The sequence below is a fragment of the Myxine glutinosa genome, chromosome 1 (genome assembly GCF_964187855.1).
Source record: "Myxine glutinosa chromosome 1, kmMyxGlut1.1, whole genome shotgun sequence".
Classification (NCBI taxonomy): domain Eukaryota; kingdom Metazoa; phylum Chordata; class Myxini; order Myxiniformes; family Myxinidae; genus Myxine; species Myxine glutinosa.
In genome coordinates this window covers 119,466,956-119,489,482 of record NC_136261.1, presented here as the reverse complement: position 1 = coordinate 119,489,482, position 22,527 = coordinate 119,466,956, and the positions used below count along the sequence as shown (strand labels likewise).

The 22,527-nt window shown below is 44.3% G+C and overlaps 1 protein-coding gene across 5 annotated transcripts in view; it reads right to left on the bottom strand.

Annotated features, from left to right (window-relative positions):
* FASN (fatty acid synthase) overlaps nt 1-22,527 on the bottom strand; it is a 182,842-nt gene that overhangs the window by 8,760 nt on the left and 151,555 nt on the right. For all 5 annotated transcript variants that reach the window (XM_068128067.2, XM_068128072.2, XM_068128069.2 and 2 more), the window contains exons 30-43: nt 21,680-21,830; nt 19,066-19,244; nt 14,093-14,212; nt 13,872-13,994; nt 12,470-12,693; nt 12,190-12,388; nt 11,427-11,578; nt 7,009-7,100; nt 3,276-3,427; nt 2,913-3,158; nt 1,130-1,312; nt 789-1,013; nt 383-606; nt 99-191 (exon numbers count right to left, since the gene is read on the bottom strand). In XM_068128067.2, coding sequence (XP_067984168.2) covers nt 99-191; nt 383-606; nt 789-1,013; nt 1,130-1,312; nt 2,913-3,158; nt 3,276-3,427; nt 7,009-7,100; nt 11,427-11,578; nt 12,190-12,388; nt 12,470-12,693; nt 13,872-13,994; nt 14,093-14,212; nt 19,066-19,244; nt 21,680-21,830 — 2,363 coding nt within the window. The remainder of the gene's footprint in view (nt 1-98; nt 192-382; nt 607-788; nt 1,014-1,129; nt 1,313-2,912; nt 3,159-3,275; nt 3,428-7,008; nt 7,101-11,426; nt 11,579-12,189; nt 12,389-12,469; nt 12,694-13,871; nt 13,995-14,092; nt 14,213-19,065; nt 19,245-21,679; nt 21,831-22,527) is intronic.

Here is a 22,527-nt window from a genome sequence, read left to right as displayed (position 1 = left end):
TACGAACCGAGCTATCCCGCGGAACCAATATGAGACTTTCAAAGTCAAAGTTTCAAAGGCAGAAAAACAAAACAGAACAATCATTGGAAACTATTTACCTTGTGAAGGTCGACACGTTTGAAAAGCTGCACAAACGCACAAAGAGCTTCACTCTCCTCCGCCGCCTTGCCACTCAGTCGTGCTCGGTACACCTGGAAACAAAAGAGATTGTGCAGGTATATAATCGTGCTTTTTATCATTAATCATTATTTCCAAGCCGTCATGTATCTCAATCATAACCTTTCTGATTGTGCAAACAGAACAAAAATATGACCTCATGAAAAATTCCAAATCGTAAACAGTACTGGTGAGAATGGTGGTGGTACATGATGACATTGGGCACCTTAGTATGTGCCGCCACGTAGGTGTGTGAGCCGTCCAATAGGATCAGCGGCTTAACCTGCCCAGGCCGGTCACCTGCAGCCTGCTCAAGTTGCAGTGCCATCTCAAATGCGACGCAAGCTCCAAACGAGTATCCGGCGAGTCGGTAAGGTCCTTCTGCTTGCACTGTATGTATGCTATCCAGGTAGAATGCGGCAAGGCTGGCGATACTGTCCAGAGGAGCAGCTGATGAAATGTTCAGGAGGCAAAATGAATGATGACATGAGAGCAGAGGAAAATTGGCACTCTGATTGGTCCAATTCCAATCCTTTATTGCTGTTGTAATTGTTTTATTTTAAGGTAAAATTACAATCACTTTTCAATTATCTCATATTCAAAAGCAATATTCAACTAATGCAATAACGTACCCTCAGTGCACTGAATGCCGTAGCAGGGAACCGGCAGCAGGGTGGCGAGTTCACGAAACACCTCACTGCTGCCCTCGATAGGGTGGATGAAGAAAATAGGAGATTCTACACTTACAGCATTGTTGAGCTTTATGAGTATTGCAGTGTCCCTCCCAATCAATGGTAACCTCATGGGTATCTCAGGTCCGGCGGAGGCCGTTGACAGCGATGTCGCATCAGGTGACTCTGTGGATATGGGAGGTTATGTATGAAAAAGGATTGGGTGGCAACATTACAGAATAACAAACCCTCATACGGAGGCAGAATGTAAGATGGATAATGAAAGGTGAAGATGCAGATACCTTTGTGCGTTCCACTCTCGATCTCAGTGAGTTTGTTGAATGTGAGCTGTCGGATTTCTCGGGAGGACAGTGCCACTCCCTGCTCTCTCTCCAACATTTGCTGTACTTCAACACCCATGAGCGAATCCAAGCCCAGCTCGCTTAAAGAAGCTTCCTTGTTCACACTCGTGACATCACGCACACCTGAAATGGAAGAAAAGGGAAGTAAAGAATCAAAGGTTTAAGACCTAAAATTATACGATCATACAAATATCTTTGGTTTGTAAACAAAGCGTTGGGTTAAAGACTACATTGCCCTGAGGAGGGGATGTTAGCCATTTGTGGACACAAACAATTGCATGGTATCTTTCAGAAATCTAGGCCATTGTGTGCCAATTACAGTTGGAAAACTATAACAGCACTCGTTACGCGCCTACCTCTGCCAGGCTGAACAGTTTATGTTTTGTATCCCACTGATAGGCCCGGAGCTGCATCTGAACCTGAACCAAAATCTAATCGGCTTGTTCATGTCACCTACACAACTCATCCACCAAGTTTTATCATAATCCGTCGACAATCTTTTGTGATATCATGCTACGTATCGCTCAATGGTGAAGAATCACTTTAAAAATTATACTGTCTGGATACGGATCGTCTGCAAAATCCAATCAACTCGTCCATGTCACACACTCAACCTGTCCAACAAATTTCTTCCAAATCCGTCCACAACCTTTTGAGATATCCTGCTCACAGACAAACAAAACAGAGAGATAGGGATGAAAACACAAGCTCCGTCCACCTTAGGTGGCAGAGATAATAATTGATTTTCTTGGAACAAAAATTCAAGTCCGTTTAATCATAAAGATGCCCGTTTTAAAAGAAGATGAAGCAGAACCTCGAGCTTTATTGTAGTGGTTTCTGCTATCGTAAAATAATAAAATTGGTCCCGTTGGAAAGGGGGGAAAAATTGAACATGGGGTCGAGGCTCATGGAAGAGCTAGGGATCAGGATGTAACAGCACAAAGGGAACAGTAGAAATACAGTCACATGAAAAAGTAAGTACACCCCGTGTAAAGTTTTGACTTTTTCAACATATTTCAACATACAGCTATTTGATCTTCATTTCAACAATATTGATACATAAAGGTGATATAATATAACAAATATCATGAAACATTTACATTTTGTCGTCCATTGTATAATTTAAATAAACATAAATGCAAATTTCACATGTGGAAAAAGTAAGTACACCCCTACATTTATCACTACTTCAAATACCTAAAATTAGAATCAGGTGCACCAGCTCAGGTGCAAATGATTAGAACATCGTTAGAGAGGATCCTGGAGGAACCTGTCTTATTTAAACCTCAGTTTGGTTTGCTCTTTGTTGTTGAAGTGTGCGGCGTCACCATGCCGAGATCAAAAGAGCTCTCTGAGGCCTTCAGAAAGAAGGTTACAGATGCCTACAAGTCTGGGAAGGGATTTTAAAAGATCTCCAAACAATTTGAAATCAATCATTCGACTGTCCGGAAGATCATCTACAAGTGGAGAAGATTCCAAACAACTGCCAACTTCTTCAGGCCAGGCCGCCCCAGCAAGTTCAGCCCGAGAGCAGACCACAAGATGCTGAAAGAAGTCTCTAAGAACCCCAGAATGTCATCACGGCACCGACAGGTAGTTCTTGCTATTTAAGGCATGGGCTTCGTAAAGCGTAATTTTTTGTGTAAACTACTTTACGTAGTTAATGCAAATTAAACTATTTAAGGTGTTTTGCTTCAACTTTTCTGAGCAGATCCCTCCTTACCCAAAACGTGAGCAACAGCCTCCACCAAGCTCCTTGCTTTGCCACCGCCCCCCTTTGCGCTGCTCGTCATCTCAGCCAATACAAAGCTGGAGACGACAGGAATGTTTTGAGCAAGGAAACCATCCAGGGTGTCGAGGCACGAGGCCATGCGCTGGGGTAGCGTGCCTCCGATGACCGTTTCATTGTCTCCCATATTCTCCATCACCACACCAACATCTCCAATAGCACCCCACTGCACGGCCAAAGCTAGGAAGCAAAAAGAAGCACATGAATGACAATAACTTTTTATTATTGTGATGGAACATTCCACTAAGCGAGTAGCTAGAGCGTGATTGTCACCTGCAACCCCATGCCCTCACATACCTGGCAACCCGTCTCTATGGCGATTCTCACAAATGCGCTCCATGGCCGAGTTTGCCAAACCGTAGTTGCTTTGGCCAGCATTGCCACGTCCAGCACTTACAGATGAGAACACAACAAACCAGTCGAGGTCTGGGCAAAGTTCCCGGGTTATCCTGGGCCATGACATGTCAGAATATTGGTCAAAGGAAAGGTTTGAGAAGAGCTATCTACATCAACAATTGATTCGCATGACAGTGAGAACGTTCAGAAGGCAAAAACCCAACACACATGTCCCATTAAAAAAAAACGTTTTTCGTGATGAATTAAACTTCGTTTTATTTAAAAGAAAAACATGCTGACACATATAAAAAGGTTTATATAAAAGAAAAATTCAGTCACTCAAACTCCTGGGTCTCACTATTAGCTGCAATTTTTCTTGGGCAAACTACATTTCAAAGTTGGCCTCCAAAGCCATCAACTGGGCATCTTCCGTCATACAAAGTCCTTCCTTGGCACACCTGAACTCATATCCACCTGCAAGGCCTTCATCCGCAGTTTGATGGAGTACTGCTCTCCCCTCTGGGCTGTCTCCCCAGCCTTACATCTTCCTCAGCTTGATGCTGTGGCCTTAAGATTATTGGAATCTCCCGCAATAAATCTGAGTTTATGGACCTATAACTTCTCCATCGCAGACAGGTCGGTGGTCGCTCTGTCTTCCACTGTGTCTTCTCTGGTCTTGCACCCTTGCTGCTCTTTGGGTATCAGGTTTCTGTAGGGAATACTCGGTCCACCAGCAGCCCTCTTTCTTTTTCGTTTTTGTATACCAAGTCGAGGCTCGGTATAAGAGCTAACACATAGAACATATAATAAAGGGAGTGTGAGACAAGAGGGGGAGAGAGAGGGCAGTACAACAACAGTAGAGAAAAAGGACATTAAGAAATCTGTGGAAGAGAGGGCTTGGGTGGGGTACATGTGATAAACAAGATGGACACTACAAGGACTTTCAGGAAAGAAAACGGAATTTGAAGGAGGTGGATTAATGGGGATAGAAAATATCAAGGTTTTGGATGGGGGAAGATAAGAGATGGTGGTGAACAGCTGTTTTAAAGACCTGGAGGGAGGAGTGGGATTGAAAAGAATGAGGGAGTTTGTTCCAGAGATGGGGAAAAAGAGGAATGAAGAGTGAAGGTGAGCAGAGAGTCTTGATTTTAGCAGTTTCACCAGAAGAGGGTTGGGGGCAGACTTTGTGCATCCTGCAGGAATATTTGGGGGACAGAGCACAGACAGAGCAGGGGGTGCAAGGCTGGAGAGGAGTCGGTAGCAGAAACTACTCTGGTGAAACTACCAAAATCCAGAACCCAATGGAACCAACTTCCACATTCCCTTCAATCTCATTCTTTCCTCCAGGACCTCAAGAAACCTGTTTACCACGATATCAGATCATCCCCAATCCGAAACCATGATCATTTCTACCTCTGTTAACCTCCTCCTTACCAAGCACACCTCTTTCCAAATTTCCAGTCATCCTAAGAATTTGCTTCTTCATCCATCTTGTCCACCCACACAAGGCTAACCCCCACTCTAGCGGGGAAAAATGGCCTTAAAACGATCATTCATTCATTCATCCATCTTGTCCACCCCGTTGATCCTCCTCTACCTCTCACTCCTCCGCACATCCCATATTTGTCCATCTCTCCCTCTATTTTGTCCCTCAACCCTGCTGTTGATGTTTCCCCCCCCTCCTTCTATTGTTACCTTCGCAAAAGCGGAAGGTTATGTTTTGATCGCTGTGTATTTATTTGTATGTCTGTGTGTGTGTATGTTAATCGCATAACTCAAAAAGTATTCAACCGAATTGCATGAAATTTGGTGGGATGATTGGTTATTATACGGGACACATTTGATTAGATTTTGGGAAACAGATTTGCTCAAATTCTGACTATTTTTAACTCGATCGTATTTCACTCAAAGTTATGAGCGACTGAAGAAGAAGATGTCCATCCAGGACGTCATCACTATAACGCGATCTCCCGCGATCATTTCAACCTCAAAAAAAATTATAATTGCAGATTTGACAATAGATGAGGCATATTAACAAACGAATGAAACAGATTTGCTCAAATTCTGACTATTTTTAACTCGATCGTATTTCACTCAAAGTTATGCGCGACTGAAGAAGAAGATGTCCATCCAAGACGTCATCACTATAACGCAATCTCCCGCGATCATTTCAACCTCAAAAAAAATTATAATTGCAGATTTGTCAAGAGATGAGGCATATTAACAAACGAATGAAACATTTGCTCAAATTCTGACTATTTTTAACTCGATCGTATTTCACTCAAAGTTATGAGCGACTGAAGAAGAGGATGTCCATCCAAGACGTCATCACTATAACGCGATCTCCCGCAATCATTTCAACCTCAAATGAAATTCAAATTGCAGATTTGTCAATCGGGGAGGCATATTAACAGACGAATGAAACAGATTTGCTCAAATTCTGATTTTTAAAAATCGATCGCATTTCACATAAAGTTTGAGGTACTAAAGAAGAAGAAGATTCGTTTAGCTTCTCAGATAAAATAAATAATTCTGTCTGCAATTTCAGGTTAATTACCTTCGCAAAAGCGGAAGGTTATGTTTTGATCGCTGTGTATTTATTACCTTCGCAAAAGCGGAAGGTTATGTTTTGATCGCTGTGTATTTATTTGTATGTCTGTGTGTGTGTGTGTATGTTATTCGCATAACTCAAAAAGTATTCAACCGATTCGCATGAAATTTGGTGGGATGATAGGTTATTATCCGGGAACCATTTGATTAGATTTTGGAATCGATCGGGTCAAAGGTCAAGGTCATGAAAAGGTCAAAATCGTCTTTTTACCATAGCGCGGTCAATTTGTGTCCAATTTGTATGAAACTAATGCCAAAATGTTCATTCATTACTGTGATAGACCATTACATTCCATTAGCGTGCTGATCCCTTCTATGTTTTAGATCAGTGGTTCCCAAACCTTTGTCCACAATCCAAAACCTGAAATGGCATTGACCTTGCAACCAAAATGGTACTGGCACATACTTGATACTGGTGTCCGGTACGTGCGATAAAAATTGTCGGAGAAAACACTTTCGACATGAAACTTCCGCACCAACCCCCCCCCCCCCCCCCCTCTTGAAAAACCAGAATTTTTTTTTTTTTGTATTAAATTCATGTTTGGGTCACGACCCTGGGTTTGGGACCCCTGTTTTAGATCTTCCACTAGCCTAGGTTCTGTATACAAAAACCCAAAACATGTAGAGATAACTTCGGGACAGCTCTGCTTGCAAAAACATCTTTTTTCCGACAACGGCGAACGCTCATGGAGAAGCTTGAACAAATTACATGCAGGACAAGGACATCAGGAAAGATCGGTGAACATTCAAATGAATGACAAGAACATCAGGAGACAATGGAAAGATCACCATAGAATGTGGGATTTGGACCTCAGATCCTAACATTTTGCCCACACACATTCAGCCAACTTGGCAAGGTAAAGGGAGAATAACCCAAACATTTTTGTTAATCCTATGTTGTAGTTTTTCCATTTAATGGAATCTTAACATAATATTAGATTGTTAATACCATAACCTTTGTCAATTCATGAAGATAAAACAAACAAAAAAAAGGAATCGGTTTTGCCAAAAGCAGAAAGTTTGCCTTTGCATTTCCTAAACTCATATTACACCATCATCAGCTCCATCAACCTGCCCGTATTACCTGTCCAAATTCCGAGTGCCCTCAACTTTGGGCCAACAAACTTCCTGGAAAAGTTCCGGCGTGAGGTTTTCCATCATCCCATCACGAAGAACCTGTGAATGGAAATGCCACGCAAGGTAACATTGGCATCACCTTTGTTACTTTATTATTTCGTTTCTTTAGTGAAACATGATTGGCATAACTACTGCTGTGTTTTTGCAACAACGTTCATACACAATTAAATTATAAACCAAAATGTTGATGAAAATTCACATAATCATTCATTATATATCAATGATTAAATGTTTGGCCACTTCTCTCATTATGCTGTGACCACCATTTCATAGACTTTGTCTTACATCTCCTGTTTTTGTTCTGTACGTAATACTTACTATAATTCGCGGACCGGTGTTTGTTTGTTTGTCGTGCTACTTCTCCTACATTTCTGGGCCGATTACATCCAGACTTGCTACATAGGATCAGCATTCAGCATGACCCCAAATAGTGCAAAGGGGTGTTCTAGTCTTGGGGTGAAGGGAGTGGGGAAAACAAATTCTCTATGTAAATGTGCATTATGTAGCGCCACCTCCAGGTGGGAGGGGGGTATTACAAATCTCCGCCCTTTAAGTTTTACAGTACAGTAATCCTGTGCACACATTGTCCAGTGCAGTGTTTTGCATTATAAGCAGTAGGCATGGTTTTGCTCCATGTACGTAACACGGATAATTTTATTTTCATTTTCGGGAGTGATTGAAGGAGCTATCAGTTGCCTATACACCACCCAAATAAAGTTGTGTGTCAGAATAACGTATTGCATGCTTAGAACAAGATCACCCATAGGGCCAGTATACTCTGCTAGTATGTAAGAACTGTGGACAATAAATAATAATCCTCGATTTGTTGTACACCGCACCTTTCCTGTGCCATCTCCAGGCATTGCAAATCGTCATTGCCGGGCACCGAAGGGGGCTCGGCAGTGACGCACACTGAAAGGGAGTGCTCAGTTTTCACTCTGGTTGTTTGTTTTCTTGCTTTCTTGTTTTCTTGCTTTCTTGTTTTCTTGTTTTCTTGTTTGTTTGTCCGGACGATATCTCAGCCATCCTTTGAGCTATGAAGCTGAAATTTCGGCACACTAGTGAGCAAGTCCTTTGTCAAAAACGGTATTTTTTGTTTTTTGAATAATCAATTAATTGAGGAGTTATTTAATTATTAGCGATTAATTAAGTACTTATTTAATTAATTAAATTTCATTTATCTTCTGACCATTAACTCAGGCACCTTTTGAGTTAGGAAGCTGATATTTGGACATGCCAATGACCAGGTGATTTGGCTGCAAAGGCTATTTTTGATTTATTAATTAATCAATTAATCAATGAATCGATTAATTATTTAATTATTTGATTAATGACTAAAAATTTTTTTCTTTTTAAGTTACAGATTCTGATGAAATGGTGGTGGTTTATGTGTTCTGTGACCGAATTGATTAATAATTTATTTTTTTCATGATTACTATATTTATTAACGCACAGGTTGTAAACCTGTGCGTTATAGCGTTTGCCTGGGAATTTCGGGCGCTCAAAAGTGAAGCTAGTTTCTGTCACCCATTTCTGTCGCTCATTTCTGTCGCTCAGATGTGTAAACATGACGTCATCAAATCTATATTTATAGGATAGGTTATAGGAGATATATATGTTATAGGATAGGAATATAGGACCCAAATGACCCAGAGGACCCAAATGACCCAGAGGACCCAAATGACCCAGAGGACCCAAATGACCCAGAGGACCAAAATGACCCAGAGGACCCAAATGACCCAGAGGACCCAAATGACCCAGAGGACCCAAATGACCCAGAGGACCAAAATGACCCAGAGGACCCAAATGACCCAGAGGACCCAAATGACCCAGAGGACCCAAATGACCCAGAGGACCCAAATGACCCAGAGGACCCAAATGACCCAGAGGACCCAAATGACCCAGAGGACCCAGAGGACCCAAATGACCCAGAGGACCCAAATGACCCAGAGGACCCAAATGACCCAGAGGACCCAAATGACCCAGAGGACCCAAATGACCCAGAGGACCCAAATGACCCAAATGACCCAGAGGACCCAAATGACCCAGAGGACCCAAATGACCCAGAGGACCCAGAGGACCCAAATGACCCAGAGGACCCAAATGACCCAGAGGACCCAGAGGACCCAAATGACCCAGAGGACCCAAATGACCCAGAGGACCCAAATGACCCAGAGGACCCAAATGACCCAGAGGACCCAAATGACCCAGAGGACCCAAATGACCCAGAGGACCCAAATGACCCAAATGACCCAGAGGACCCAAATGACCCAGAGGACCCAAATGACCCAGAGGACCCAAATGACCCAAATGACCCAGAGGACCCAAATGACCCAGAGGACCCAAATGACCCAGAGGACCCAAATGACCCAGAGGACCCAAATGACCCAGAGGACCCAAATGACCCAGAGGACCCAAATGACCCAGAGGACCCAGAGGACCCAAATGACCCAGAGGACCCAAATGACCCAGAGGACCCAAATGACCCAGAGGACCCAAATGACCCAGAGGACCCAAATGACCCAGAGGACCCAAATGACCCAGAGGACCCAAATGACCCAGAGGACCCAAATGACCCAGAGGACCCAAATGACCCAGAGGACCCAAATGACCCAGAGGACCCAAATGACCCAGAGGACCCAAATGACCCAGAGGACCCAGAGGACCCAAATGACCCAGAGGACCCAAATGACCCAGAGGACCCAAATGACCCAAATGACCCAGAGGACCCAAATGACCCAGAGGACCCAAATGACCCAGAGGACCCAAATGACCCAGAGGACCCAAATGACCCAGAGGACCCAAATGACCCAGAGGACCCAAATGACCCAGAGGACCCAAATGACCCAGAGGACCCAAATGACCCAGAGGACCCAAATGACCCAGAGGACCCAAATGACCCAGAGGACCCAAATGACCCAGAGGACCCAGAGGACCCAGAGGACCCAGAGGACCCAAATGACCCAGAGGACCCAAATGACCCAAATGACCCAGAGGACCCAAATGACCCAGAGGACCCAAATGACCCAGAGGACCCAAATGACCCAGAGGACCCAAATGACCCAAATGACCCAGAGGACCCAGAGGACCCAAATGACCCAGAGGACCCAAATGACCCAGAGGACCCAAATGACCCAGAGGACCCAAATGACCCAGAGGACCCAAATGACCCAGAGGACCCAAATTCTATGTATGTTTCTATGATGATGTATGTTTTGGTGAAAGTACATAATGTGAATACTAGTAGCAATTTTACAAAAACCATGGCATAATTTCAAATCTTGACCCGAGATGATAATTATGCTACATCATAATTTCCATGTGCCAACCTGGGCGGAATCCAAGTGGATTCACTTGTTTTCATTATTAATCATTTATTTATTTTCTTTCTCATTTGGCCAATATCTCAGGCACCTTTTGAGCTGGGAAGCTAATATTTGGACATGACAGTGACCAAGTGATGTGGCTATCAAGGATATTTTTGATTTATTGATTAATCATTTAATCGATTAATTATTTATTGATTAATCGATTAATTATTTATTGATTAATAAATTAATTATTTAATTTTTTATTAATGAGTTATTTAATTACATTTCTAAAAGATACATCTTCGGATGAAGCACTGGTTTAGTTATGCTATTAGCCAATTGATTAAGAAAATATTTTGTGATATTATCTTTTATTGATTTTAATTATACAATTAATCAATCAATTAGTGTACACCTCTCCCTCCCAATGCAGCTTCTAGGAGCTGCACTGCGGTATTGCCGGGCGCCAGAGGCGCCCCGGCAATGCCGCGCTGTAGGATATTTAATTATTTGGCATGGGGGCGGTGTACTTTGAATGTATCTGTACTTGTTTTTTTATTATTTTGCCATTTTGTTCTTCTTTATTTCTGGCTTATTACCTCCACCACCGAAGGTGGATGAGGGTTATATTTTCACCCTATCTGTTTGTTTGTCTGTGAGCAGCACATCTCAAAAAGTTATGCATGGATTCGGACGAAATTTGGTGGAGAGGTTGGGTTGTGACAAGGACAAATTGATTAGATTTTTGTGAAGATCCAGATATGATAATTTCTTATTTTTAAGTGATTCTTCACCATTGAGAGATGGGGACAAGAAAACGATATATAGCACGATATTTTAAAAAGTTGTGAATGAGTTATGACAAAACGAGTGGACGAGTTGATTCAGTGACAAGAACAAGTAGATTCGATTTCGGTGGGTGACAAGGATGAATGGTCAGGATGAAGATCCGGCTTATCAGTGAGATAGAAAACGTAAACTGTTCAGCCTGGCGGCGGTATGCTCCCTATCGAGTGCCGTTCTAGTTTCATGGTGTTTTCATAGTGAAAGTTACCATAGCAAGGTGGAAGATCCCACCAACTGGCCCATATGTACTGGCCGTTTGGATGAGATTTTGAGCTCCTTTCTCTAAGCCAATGTCCGCAGTGGACACAACAACACACACCCCAGAATCACGCCACTGGCGCAAACGCCTTGCTTGATAACCTATAGGAGGGATGAGATAAAGGGTCGTGGGAGAGAGATATTAAAACACAAAGCAATAAAAGGTAAATATCAGTGTCTAAGTGGGAACTGTGGCCTAGAGGTAAAGACACTTGATTGGTATTCCAAAGGTCGAGGAAGCAAATCTGGTTGAAGGCAGCAGTATTAAGGAATGGAGTTATAAACTTTTCAAGCAAAGATTGAAAAGCAATCCAATATCAAGAAAATTACCATGTTTCTATCAGGTTGTCAGGAGAACCACAGCTGGCTCATCAATGACCACCCAGGGGCTAACTTGTGAACAACCAAACTCTCCCGGTGTGGTCTACATGCCCTTTGAGTCCACACACGTCGACTCTTGAGTGCTACCCCACGACAAATGGAGATGGGCACTAAAATGCTACATATGAAAAGGTCGTGTCACCCATATCACGCTAACCAAGGAAAAATAAAAAGGTAAAAGTTAATTCATAATCTTCAAATAAAAATTTTGTGTAAAATGAATGAGTGTCCAAGTAATTGGCCTTTTGTTACAAGACTCTTTGTTACAAACAGAATATTTGAACATGGGTCCTTCAAACACATTGACAAACAATGCTGTGAACAATGCTTACCTGTTCGAACCCCTGATCGTGACGTGAGAACAATTTTGGAAGCCCCACGGGATACAAGGAAAGCCGCGAGTTCCAGCCCAAATCCTCCAAGGCCTCCTGTTATCACGTAGACTTTGCCTGGTGGACAGCAGGCTCTTGTTTGAGCTGATAGAAGGAGATGGGATGGTGGGCATAGGCGGGCCTCCTCTTCTTCTCGAATCTGTTCACAAATAAATTATGAGCTTTTTGAAATAAGATTGTTGATATTGAATTCAAACCTGCATGAGCAGACTTTACCAACCTGCAGCAGAACCTTGCCTATGTGCTTTCCTTGGGCCATATAACGAAAGGCCTCTTCAGCCTTATCATGAGGAAACGTCATACAGCTGAGTGGCTGAACTTCTCCACTTTCAAGGCCCTTGGTCATGAGATCAGCTACTAATGCCCACTCATCATTCCCCTGTTCAAATAGGGCATCCAGGAGAATCCCGTGGAAAGTAACATTCTTCAAGAATATAGCCATACCTAATGAAAAATGGGATGGAGTGAGAGGTGAAAGCAGTTTTAGACAACGGGCAAGAAATTGAGATTTAAAGCTTTTACAGTTTTTTTAAAGCTTAAAAAAAAACATTTTGTTCAAAATCTAATCCATTAAAAAGCATGATTATTTGGCGGGGCGATTATGGTAATTTGATCTTCAATATTTATTTCAAATCATCAGGAGAGGTATGCTTTGTGTTTGTATATGAAAGAAAACAAACCCTAAACTAGATTAGAAAGCATCTTAAAATGCAAAGCCCATCCATGTTCACTTGTACTCAAACTAAAGACTTGACAAAAACAAAAATAAAAAAGAAGTAAATTTTATTACTAAATATTTTCTATATTCTAATAATAAAGGTTTTTTTGAAAATTTGATGCCAAAAGCTCAAACAGTAAAAATGTTAAGCCTGAACAGACACAATGAAGCTCAAATTGTAAGTAAATAAATGAAACACGGAAGCGATAAAAAAAAAAAACCTGCGTCTCGTGCTGCCCAGCGGTGGACGGGCTAATGTGGGCTATTTGGACTTAAGCATATTCCACGCGTAAAGCAGCTGTACATGCGCAAAAACATCCCCAAATCATACCAAATCATCAATAAAAATTGGAAACAGTACCTGCTGTTGTTGTTCTCTTACTTGTAAGCATTTTAAATGAAACTAATGATGTGCACTCCTGGTCGTAAAATTTTTAAATTTTCCGTTATCACGAACCACCAGGAACCTACCCCCTCCTTCCCTCCCCCCCCCCCCCTTTGTCCATTGAAACAATGCCCCAACATTCACGGATTCAACATTTGCGGCATTTTTCAGAAACGTATTCCCCGCAAATGTCGGGGTTCTACATGATAAAATTTGTGGTTCCCTTCAGAATAACTGTAATTGATATCAGCAAAGTATATAAAACATAAAAACAGGTACAACAGTTTGTCAAAAGTGAGTTATTTGTCATTGGCCTTCACAGTGGATTTTTGACAGAGATCCAAAGCATGTATATATGGATCGTGGTTTTTCATTTGATGGTCTGCTGGAACACAAGACAGTACATGGAAACAGGTGTTCTTAGCTTAAGATCTTGCTTGTGAAGCATCATCTTTTTCTGTGAAGGTGAAACTAAGCAAGGTATTGTGCAAGGGCATTACACAATTTGCTGCATCTCACCAAGTGGCGCATTGTTAGAGAGGTCGTATTTTCCAATCTCTAGAAAACGACCATGTCGTGCCAAGCAGCGCAAGCTGGCCTGCAGCTTCTCCTCCGCCAGCGAATTCAGTACTATGTCCACACCTGCACAATACCATCAAGATAAAAGTACAACAGACATTAATTCAGCAACCTCCCCAATATAGCAAATACCAAATATACAGTTGCCAAGAAATGCTTACCTCTGCCATTGGTGCTGCAAAGCACATGATCCTCAAAAGTTGTGTCACGCGAGTTGGCGAAGCAATCGTCAGAAAGTGCTGGGAATCTTTTTTTCAGGAATTCCCGTTTTTCCATAGAGCCTGTGGTACAATAACACTCTAAGTATGTGATTTTGTCATGTGCACTGAAAAGAAGAATACTGGAGCCATGGAGGCATTGGTCGATCGCACAGCAAATACTCTGCACTAACCAGACCTTTTGGTTGGCGTTTTACTTTAACAAGTGACTGTTTGTGATGCTAATCAAAAATATCAACTGACTTGCATCGTTCTACTGGTTCCTAGACCCCAGTGTGTCAATTTTACAGTCACAGAACCCATACTTGTATCAGGTTTGACTTGGATGATGGATCCCTTCAGCTGTTCACGGACGGACGGATAACCCAAAAACATGCCCCTGGTGACTTCATTAGTTGAGGCATAAAAAATGGAATGGGAGAGAACGAAAAGGAACCCAACTGCATACACAGTGAAACAAACTGAAACAAATGAATAAGTAATTTACCCTCATGTCCATGGTAATTGATTGGCTTACTTATCCAATCTTAGGTAATAGATTGGCTTACTTATCCAATCTTAAAGGCCTCACTCACTCGGGTGACAGGATTGATAGAAGGGGAAGACGGGACACAAAAGGAACCTGGGGCGTGAAAGGGCCTTGCTAGTTCCTGGTTTTGGCACTAATATGTGCCGACACGCGGCTTTGAGGGACTTGTCATCCCACGATCGCTTGGCTTTGACACCACAGCATGTATCACAGTGCACTACAAACAGCTGGAAACCATGCTGAGAGAGCTGCAAGACCAGATTGGTGCGGAAAGCTGAAACTGGGCACAGAGAGCAGGTATGGACGAGAGAGAGAGAGAGAGAGAGAGAGAGAGAGAGAGAGAGAGAGAGAGGTCTATGTGGAGAGAGAGAGGTCTATGTGGAGAGAGAGAGAGAGGACTATGTGGAGAGAGAGAGAGAGAGATCTATGTGGAGAGAGAGAGAGAGATCTATGTGGAGAGAGAGAGAGAGAGATCTATGTGGAGAGAGAGAGAGAGAGAGAGAGATCTATGTGGAGAGAGAGAGAGAGATCTATGTTGAGAGAGAGAGAGATCTATGTTGAGAGAGAGAGAGATCTATGTTGAGAGAGAGAGAGAGAGAGAGATCTATGTTGAGAGAGAGAGAGAGAGAGAGAGAGATCTATGTTGAGAGAGAGAGAGAGAGAGAGAGAGAGAGAGAGAGAGAGAGAGGTACATGTTGAGAGAGAGAGAGAGAGGTCCATGTTGAGAGAGAGAGAGAGAGAGAGAGAGAGAGAGAGGTCCATGTTGAGAGAGAGAGAGGTCGATGTTGAGAGAGAGAGAGAGGTCGATGTTGAGAGAGAGAGAGAGGTCCATGTTGAGAGAGAGAGAGAGGTCCATGTTGAGAGAGAGAGAGAGGTCCATGTTGAGAGAAAGAGAGAGGGAGAGAGGGAGAGAGGGAGAGAGGGAGAGAGAGAGAGAGAGAGAGAGAGAGAGAGAGAGAGACAGACAGTGGTCCAGGTGGAGAGAGAGAGAGAGGTCCAGGCAAAGAGAGAGGTCCAGGCAATGAGAGAGAGGTCCAGGCAAAGAGAGAGAGAGAGAGAGAGAGAGAGAGAGAGAGAGAGGTCCAGGCAAAGAGAGAGAGGTCCAGGCAAAGAGAGAGAGGTCCAGCCAAAGAGAGAGAGGTCCAGGCAAAGAGAGAGAGGTCCAGGCAAAGAGAGAGAGAGGTCCAGGCAAAGAGAGAGGTCCAGGCGGAGAGGTCCAGGCGGAGAGAGAGGTCCAGGCGGAGAGAGAGATCCAGGCGGAGAGAGAGAGGTCCAGGCAGAGAGAGAGAGGTCCAGGCAGAGAGAGAGGTCCAGGCGGAGACAAACGTCCAGGCGGAGAGACAGAGGTCCAGGCGGAGAGACAGAGGTCCAGGTGGAGAGACAGAGGTCCAGAGGTCCAGGCAGAGGGACAGAGGTCCAGGCGGAGGGACAGAGGTCCAGGCAGAGGGACAGAGGTCCAGGCGGAGGGACAGAGGTCCAGGCAGAGGGACAGAGGTCCAGGCAGAGGGACAGCGGTCCAGGCAGAGGGACAGCGGTCCAGGCGGAGGGACAGAGGTCCAGGCGGAGGGACAGAGGTCCAGGCAGAGAGACAGAGGTCCAGGCGGAGAGACAGAGGTCCAGGCGGAGAGAGAGAGGTCCAGGCAGAGAGAGAGAGGTCCAGGCAGAGAGAGAGGTCCAGGCGGAGACAAACGTCCAGGCGGAGAGACAGAGGTCCAGGCGGAGAGACAGAGGTCCAGGTGGAGAGACAGAGGTCCAGAGGTCCAGGCAGAGGGACAGAGGTCCAGGCGGAGGGACAGAGGTCCAGGCAGAGGGACAGAGGTCCAGGCGGAGGGACAGAGGTCCAGGCAGAGGGACAGAGGTCCAGGCAGAGGGACAGCGGTCCAGGCAGAGGGACAGCGGTCCAGGCGGAGGGACAGAGGTCCAGGCGGAGGGACAGAGGTCCAGGCAGAGAGACAGAGGTCCAGGCGGAGAGACAGAGGTCCAGGCGGAGAGACAGAGGTCCAGGCGGAGAGACAGGTCCAGGCGGAGAGACAGGTCCAGGCGGAGAGACAGGTCCAGGCGGAGAGACAGGTCCAGGCGGAGAGACAGGTCCAGGCAGAGAGACAGGTCCAGGCGGAGAGACAGGTCCAGGCGGAGAGACAGAAGTCCAGGTGGAAAGAAAGATGTCCAGGAAGAGAAAGAGGTCCAAGCAGAGAGAAAGGTCCAGGCGAGAGAAAGGTCCAGACGAGAGAAAGGGATTTCCGCTTGTAGTGATCCTCTTGTAGCCCGGTGCACGTCGATTGCCCCTCTCCATGTGGCGTTACACACCCACCTTCTTGGAAACTCATGCTCTTCTATAGCAAATGCTCGTGCCAGCCACGTTGACATACCTGGTTCTCGATGGTTCTGCTCCAGGTGGCTCTAAGGGCTCCACGTAGAAGGCATGTGGAATCAGGCACTAGTATTACTTATTTTAAATGAAAATCTAATGACAAATCACAATGGGGTAAACCACGGTAAACACTAAGGTGGGAATATGGGTATTAGACACAAACATTTTGTGAGGGGAGATGAAGGTAACTTCACTAAAACAGACTCCACACTGCCTGTCATATACAGTCACGTGAAAAAGTAAGTACACCCCATGTAAAGATTTGACTTTTTCAACATATTTCAACATACAGCTATTTGATCTTCATTTCAACAACATTGATAGATAAAGGTGATATAATATAACAAATATCATGAAACATTTACATTTTGTAGTCCATTGTAGAATTTAAATAAACATAAATGCAAATTTCACATGTGGAAAAAGTAAGTACAGCCCTAATAAGTAAGTACATCACTACTTCAAATCCCTAAAATTAGAATCAGGTGCTCCAGCTCAGGTGCCAATTATTAGAACATCGTTAGAGAGGATCTTGGAGGAACCTGTCTTATTTAAACCTCAGACATTTAGTTTGGTTTGCTCTTTGTTGTTGAAGTGTGCGGCGTCACCATGCCAAGATCAAAAGAGCTCTCTGAGGCCTTCAGAAAGAAGGTTATAGATGCCTACGAGTCTGGGAAGGGATTTAAAAAGATCTCCAAACAATTTTAAATCAATCATTCGACTGTCCGGACGATCATCTGCAAGTGTAGAAGATTCCAAACAACTGCCAACTTGTTCAGGCCAGGCCGCCCCAGCAAGTTCAGCCCGAGAGCAGACCGCAAGATGCTGAAAGAAGTCTCTAAGAACCCCAGAATGTCATCACGGGACCTACAGGTAGCTCTTGCCACTGTTGATGTCAAAGTGCACGAGTGTACCATTAGAAAGAGTCTACACAAATTTGATCTACATGGGAGGTGTGCCAGGAGGAAACCTTTACTGTCCAGAAAGAACATCAGGGCAAGACTAAAGTTTGCCAATGAACACCTAGGCAAAGACCAGCACTTCTGGGACAATGTGCTCTGGACAGATAAGTCAAAGGTAGAGCTATTTGGCCACAGTACCAGAAGACATGTTTGGCGAAAACCAAAGACAGCATTTGACCACAAGAACCTGATACCAACTGTAAAGCATGGTGGTGGAAATATTATGGTTTGGGGCACCTTTGCTGCATCAGGGTCTGGGCAGCTCACCATCATAGAATCCACTATGAATTCTTCATTGTACCAGAGGGTGCTTGAGGATAATGTGAGGTCATCTGTCGGAAAGTTGAAGCTCAACCGAAGATGGACCTTGCAACATGACAATGACCCTAAACATACCAGTAAATCCATCAAGGAATGGCTGAAAAGAAAGAAATGGAGGGTTCTGGAATGGCCAAGTCAAAGCCCGGATCTAAATCCCATCGAGATGTTGTGGGGGGATTTGAAACGAGCTGTGCATGCAAGAAACCCCTCAAACATCGCACAGCTGAAAGAATTGTGCATGGAGGAGAGGGCAAAAATGTCTCCCAGTCGATGTCAGAGACTGGTAGACAGTTATAAGAAACACCTACTTGAGGTTGTTTCTGCCAAAGGGGGCAATACCACGTATTAGAGCCAAGGGTGTACTTACTTTTTCCACATGCGAAATTTGCATTTATGTTTATTTAAATTATACAATGGACTACAAAATGTAAATACTTCATGATATTTGTTATATTATATCACCTTTATCTATCAATATTGTTGAAATGAAGATCAAATAGCCGTATGTTGAAACATGTTGAAAAGGTCAAAACTTTACATGGGGTGTACTTACTTTTTCACGTGACTGTACTTATTACATACGCTTATGCTAAACATGTATTACGGAAATAAATACAAAAAACAACAAAAATAACTGTCATCATATATTCCCCATTACCTCTAAAACCATTTCTGCAACACCATCAACTGTCTTGCATCGTTCCTCTGATTCCAATACCCCAGTGTGACTCACCAACAGTTATCAGAACCCGACAGCCTCTGCTGAGGGCAATCCGGATGGCTGCTTGCCCAACGCCACCTGAGCCAGAGTGGATGAGCACAGTGTCTCCCTTTCGCAACCTACCACGGACCACTAGTGCATAGTAGGCTGTGGAGTACACAACAGGCACTGTAGCAGCCTCTTCGATGGTCCTGATGATCAAATGGGTAAGGGGATAGGTAGAAAGGAGTGAGGTAAAGAGAGATAAAGATGAAAGTTTTTTTGTTTTTTTTGGATACTAGATCGATGCTCGTGTAAGAGCTAACATTGATCACAAAAAGACAAACTGACACATAAAACATTTGATAAAGGGAGTGGGAGACAAGACGGGGAGAAAGAGGGAAGCACGCAGGTACAACATTTGAGAGCAGGGACATCGGGAGATCTGTGGGAGGGAGAGGGCTTGGGGGAAGGAGGCATGGGAAGTGGGTGTGGGGGTTGGGGGAGGAGGGTGGGAGTGGTAAAAAAAAAAAACACATGGACACTGCTAGGACTTCCAGGAAAGAAGTTATGCACGGATTCGGACGGAATTTGGTGGAGAGGATCTGTATTTAAAAAAAGTGGATCTGGGGTGAATTAATGGGGGGTAGAAAAGATCAAGGTTTTGGATGGGGGAAGATAAGAGATTGTGGTGAACAGCTGCTTTAAAGACCTGGAGGGAGGAGTGGGATTGAAGAGAGTGAGGGAGTTTGTTCCAGAGGCGGGAGAAAAGAGGAATGAAAGCGTGAAGGTAAATAGAGAGTCTTGATTTTGGCAGTTTAACCATAAGAGGGTTGTACGCAGATCTTGTGCTGGAATTTTGTTGCAGGAATATTTGGGGGACAGAGCACAGACAGAGCTGGGGGAGCTAGGCCGGAGAGGAGTCGGTAGATGACAAAAAGACCACCAACCTGCCTGCGGTGAGTGAGTGAAAGGCCTTCGGAATAAGCTTCATCGTGGGAGATTCAAATGATTCTGCAAGCTTTGGTTTCATCAACGTGAAGCCCAGCTATGTGTGAGGCAGGAGCACCAGCCCAGAGGGGAGAGAAGTATTCCATTGAGCTGTGGATGAAAGCCTTGTATGTGGTGAGGAGCTCAGGTGTACCAAGAAAGGACTTCGCACGACGGAGGATGCCCAGTCGACGACTGGCTTTGGAGGCCAGCTTGGAAATGTGGTTTTCCCATGAAAGATCATGGCAGATAGTGAGACCCAAAAGCTTGAGTGACAGAACTTCTTTGAGAGGATTGTTGAGAAAGTAGATGGGAGGGTTGTCCAGTCGGTCTTTTCGGAGAGACGTAGTAAGAGTGTGAGATTTTTCAGGATTGAAAGAAATGTTCCACTTGTTTGACCAGTCTGTGATTTTGTCCAGGTCTGCAGAGAGTGAGTGGGCTGCAGACTGCCGATCTGAGGGATGAGGTATGGAGCAGCAGAGAGTCGAGTCATCAGCAAAGAGATGGAGAGGATTTTCCAGAGAGTCGGAGAGATCATTGATGAAGACCAGAAAAAGCACAGGGACCAGAACACTACCTTGGGGAACTCCAGCCAGAACAGGAAGGGGAGATGAGTGAAATCCATCCAGGGCCACACGTTGACTACGACCAGAGAGGAGGTCCAAAGCCATGCGTGGAGATTTCCATGGATACCATAAGAGGAGAGTTTGGTGACCAGAGCGGGGTGCCAGACCGTATTGAAGGCACGTGATATGTCAAGGGAGACAGCTGTGATTTCCTGTTTGGCATTAAGGACCTCCATCCATTGTTGAGACAGCAGAAGCAGCATGTCCAGAGTAGAATGACCTGGTCTGAATCCAAATTGATGATCCGAGATCAAGCCATTGGAGAAGCGGAAGGATTTGATGTCAGAAGCGATGATTAATTCCATGACCTTGCTGATTATTTGGAGTAGGCTGATTGGTCTGTAGTTGCAAGGATCTGTTTTTGCACCTTTTTGTGTAAAGCAGTGATATTGGCTGATTTCCAAGCAGACGGCAGATAACCTTGAGCAAAACAGAGGGTGAAGAGAAAAGAGAGAGGGTGAGATAGAACAGCAGAGCGGGATTTTAGGACCCGTGGGCTGATGGCGTTTGGTCCAGTTGCAGAATCAGAGTCGAGGTTTGACAAAAACTTCTCCACCTTGTCAGGAGAGAAGGACACAGAGTCCAGGAGCAGTTGGGTTCGACTGGGAAAGGTGGGTACAGAGAGAGATGGGTTCGGGACAAAAGATTTTGAGGCAAACACAGAGTTGTAACGTTAACGAGGTAAGATGCAATCGTGAAAAACATCCACTCTCTCCTGAAACACAAACTACATTTGACCATTCACAAGAGCAAATATATGGTTTATTGATGAATGCTGTAAATAACAACAAAGGTATCGTTTAAAAAAACAAGGCTATACACTTTTGCATACAATTTGTTTGACATTTATATCTGTGGGGATATCTCAATGACATTGTCTATCAGGGGAGGCCAAGCACGATCACAAAGCTGAAAGACGCCATCACAATCAAAATCAGAAGTGTGTGGATAACTAGCAAGGATGTTGCGTTTCTTTCCTGATGATGATGGCAGATTCACGGTTTAATAACATGAGGGAATTTAATTCTCACCAGCTATCAGGAACTTCCCACAAGAAACGGCTGTCAGCCTGGACTGCAGTCGCAAGAGCTCGAGCTGGGAGGAGGCCCATGAGTCTGTGGCCCATTTCATCGCGGCCAGAAAACTCCATCCCGAGCAAGCAATGCTGCAGGGCAAGGTCACCTAGTCCATGGGACAATGGACAGGGAAAAATGTGATGATCTAAATGTGGTTTACTAATAAGCTGCTACAAAATGCAAAGTTAAAAATGCAGTCAAACCATATGAAACACAAAGATTTGTTCCACTTATTGTTCATATTCACGAGTACATGACTTAATGACACTCATGAATATGATTGCTTTGCCAACTCGCGTGACACAACTTTTGAGGATCATGTGCTTTGCAGCACCAATAGCAGAGGTAAGCATGATAAAGGACAATATATTAGAATTTCAAAATAGCAAAGTTAAATGCTATACTCGATATTGGTATATGAATGCGCATCAACCAGAATGAAAAATGAATGAATGATCGTTTTAAGGCCATTTTCCCCGCAAGAGCAGGGGTTAGCCTTGCGGGCCCCATGACAATCATGGTTCCCTGTTTGAGGCAATGTTTTTATGGCCGGATGCCCTTCCTGACGCCAACCCTTAGTCGCCTCTTACGATGTGCAGGGATACGGTGTACCTATTCTAAACCGGGGTACACACCGTGATCATTCATCCCAGCAAGCTGGTACTCAATTTGCCGACCTCGGAAGGATGACAGGCTGAGTCAACCCCCCTGGTGTTAATTTAGCGATCGACCGGGATTCAAACTCAGGATCCTAAGATCCCAAGCCTGCACCCTAACTGCTCAGGCAACACCAGGCTCGGCCA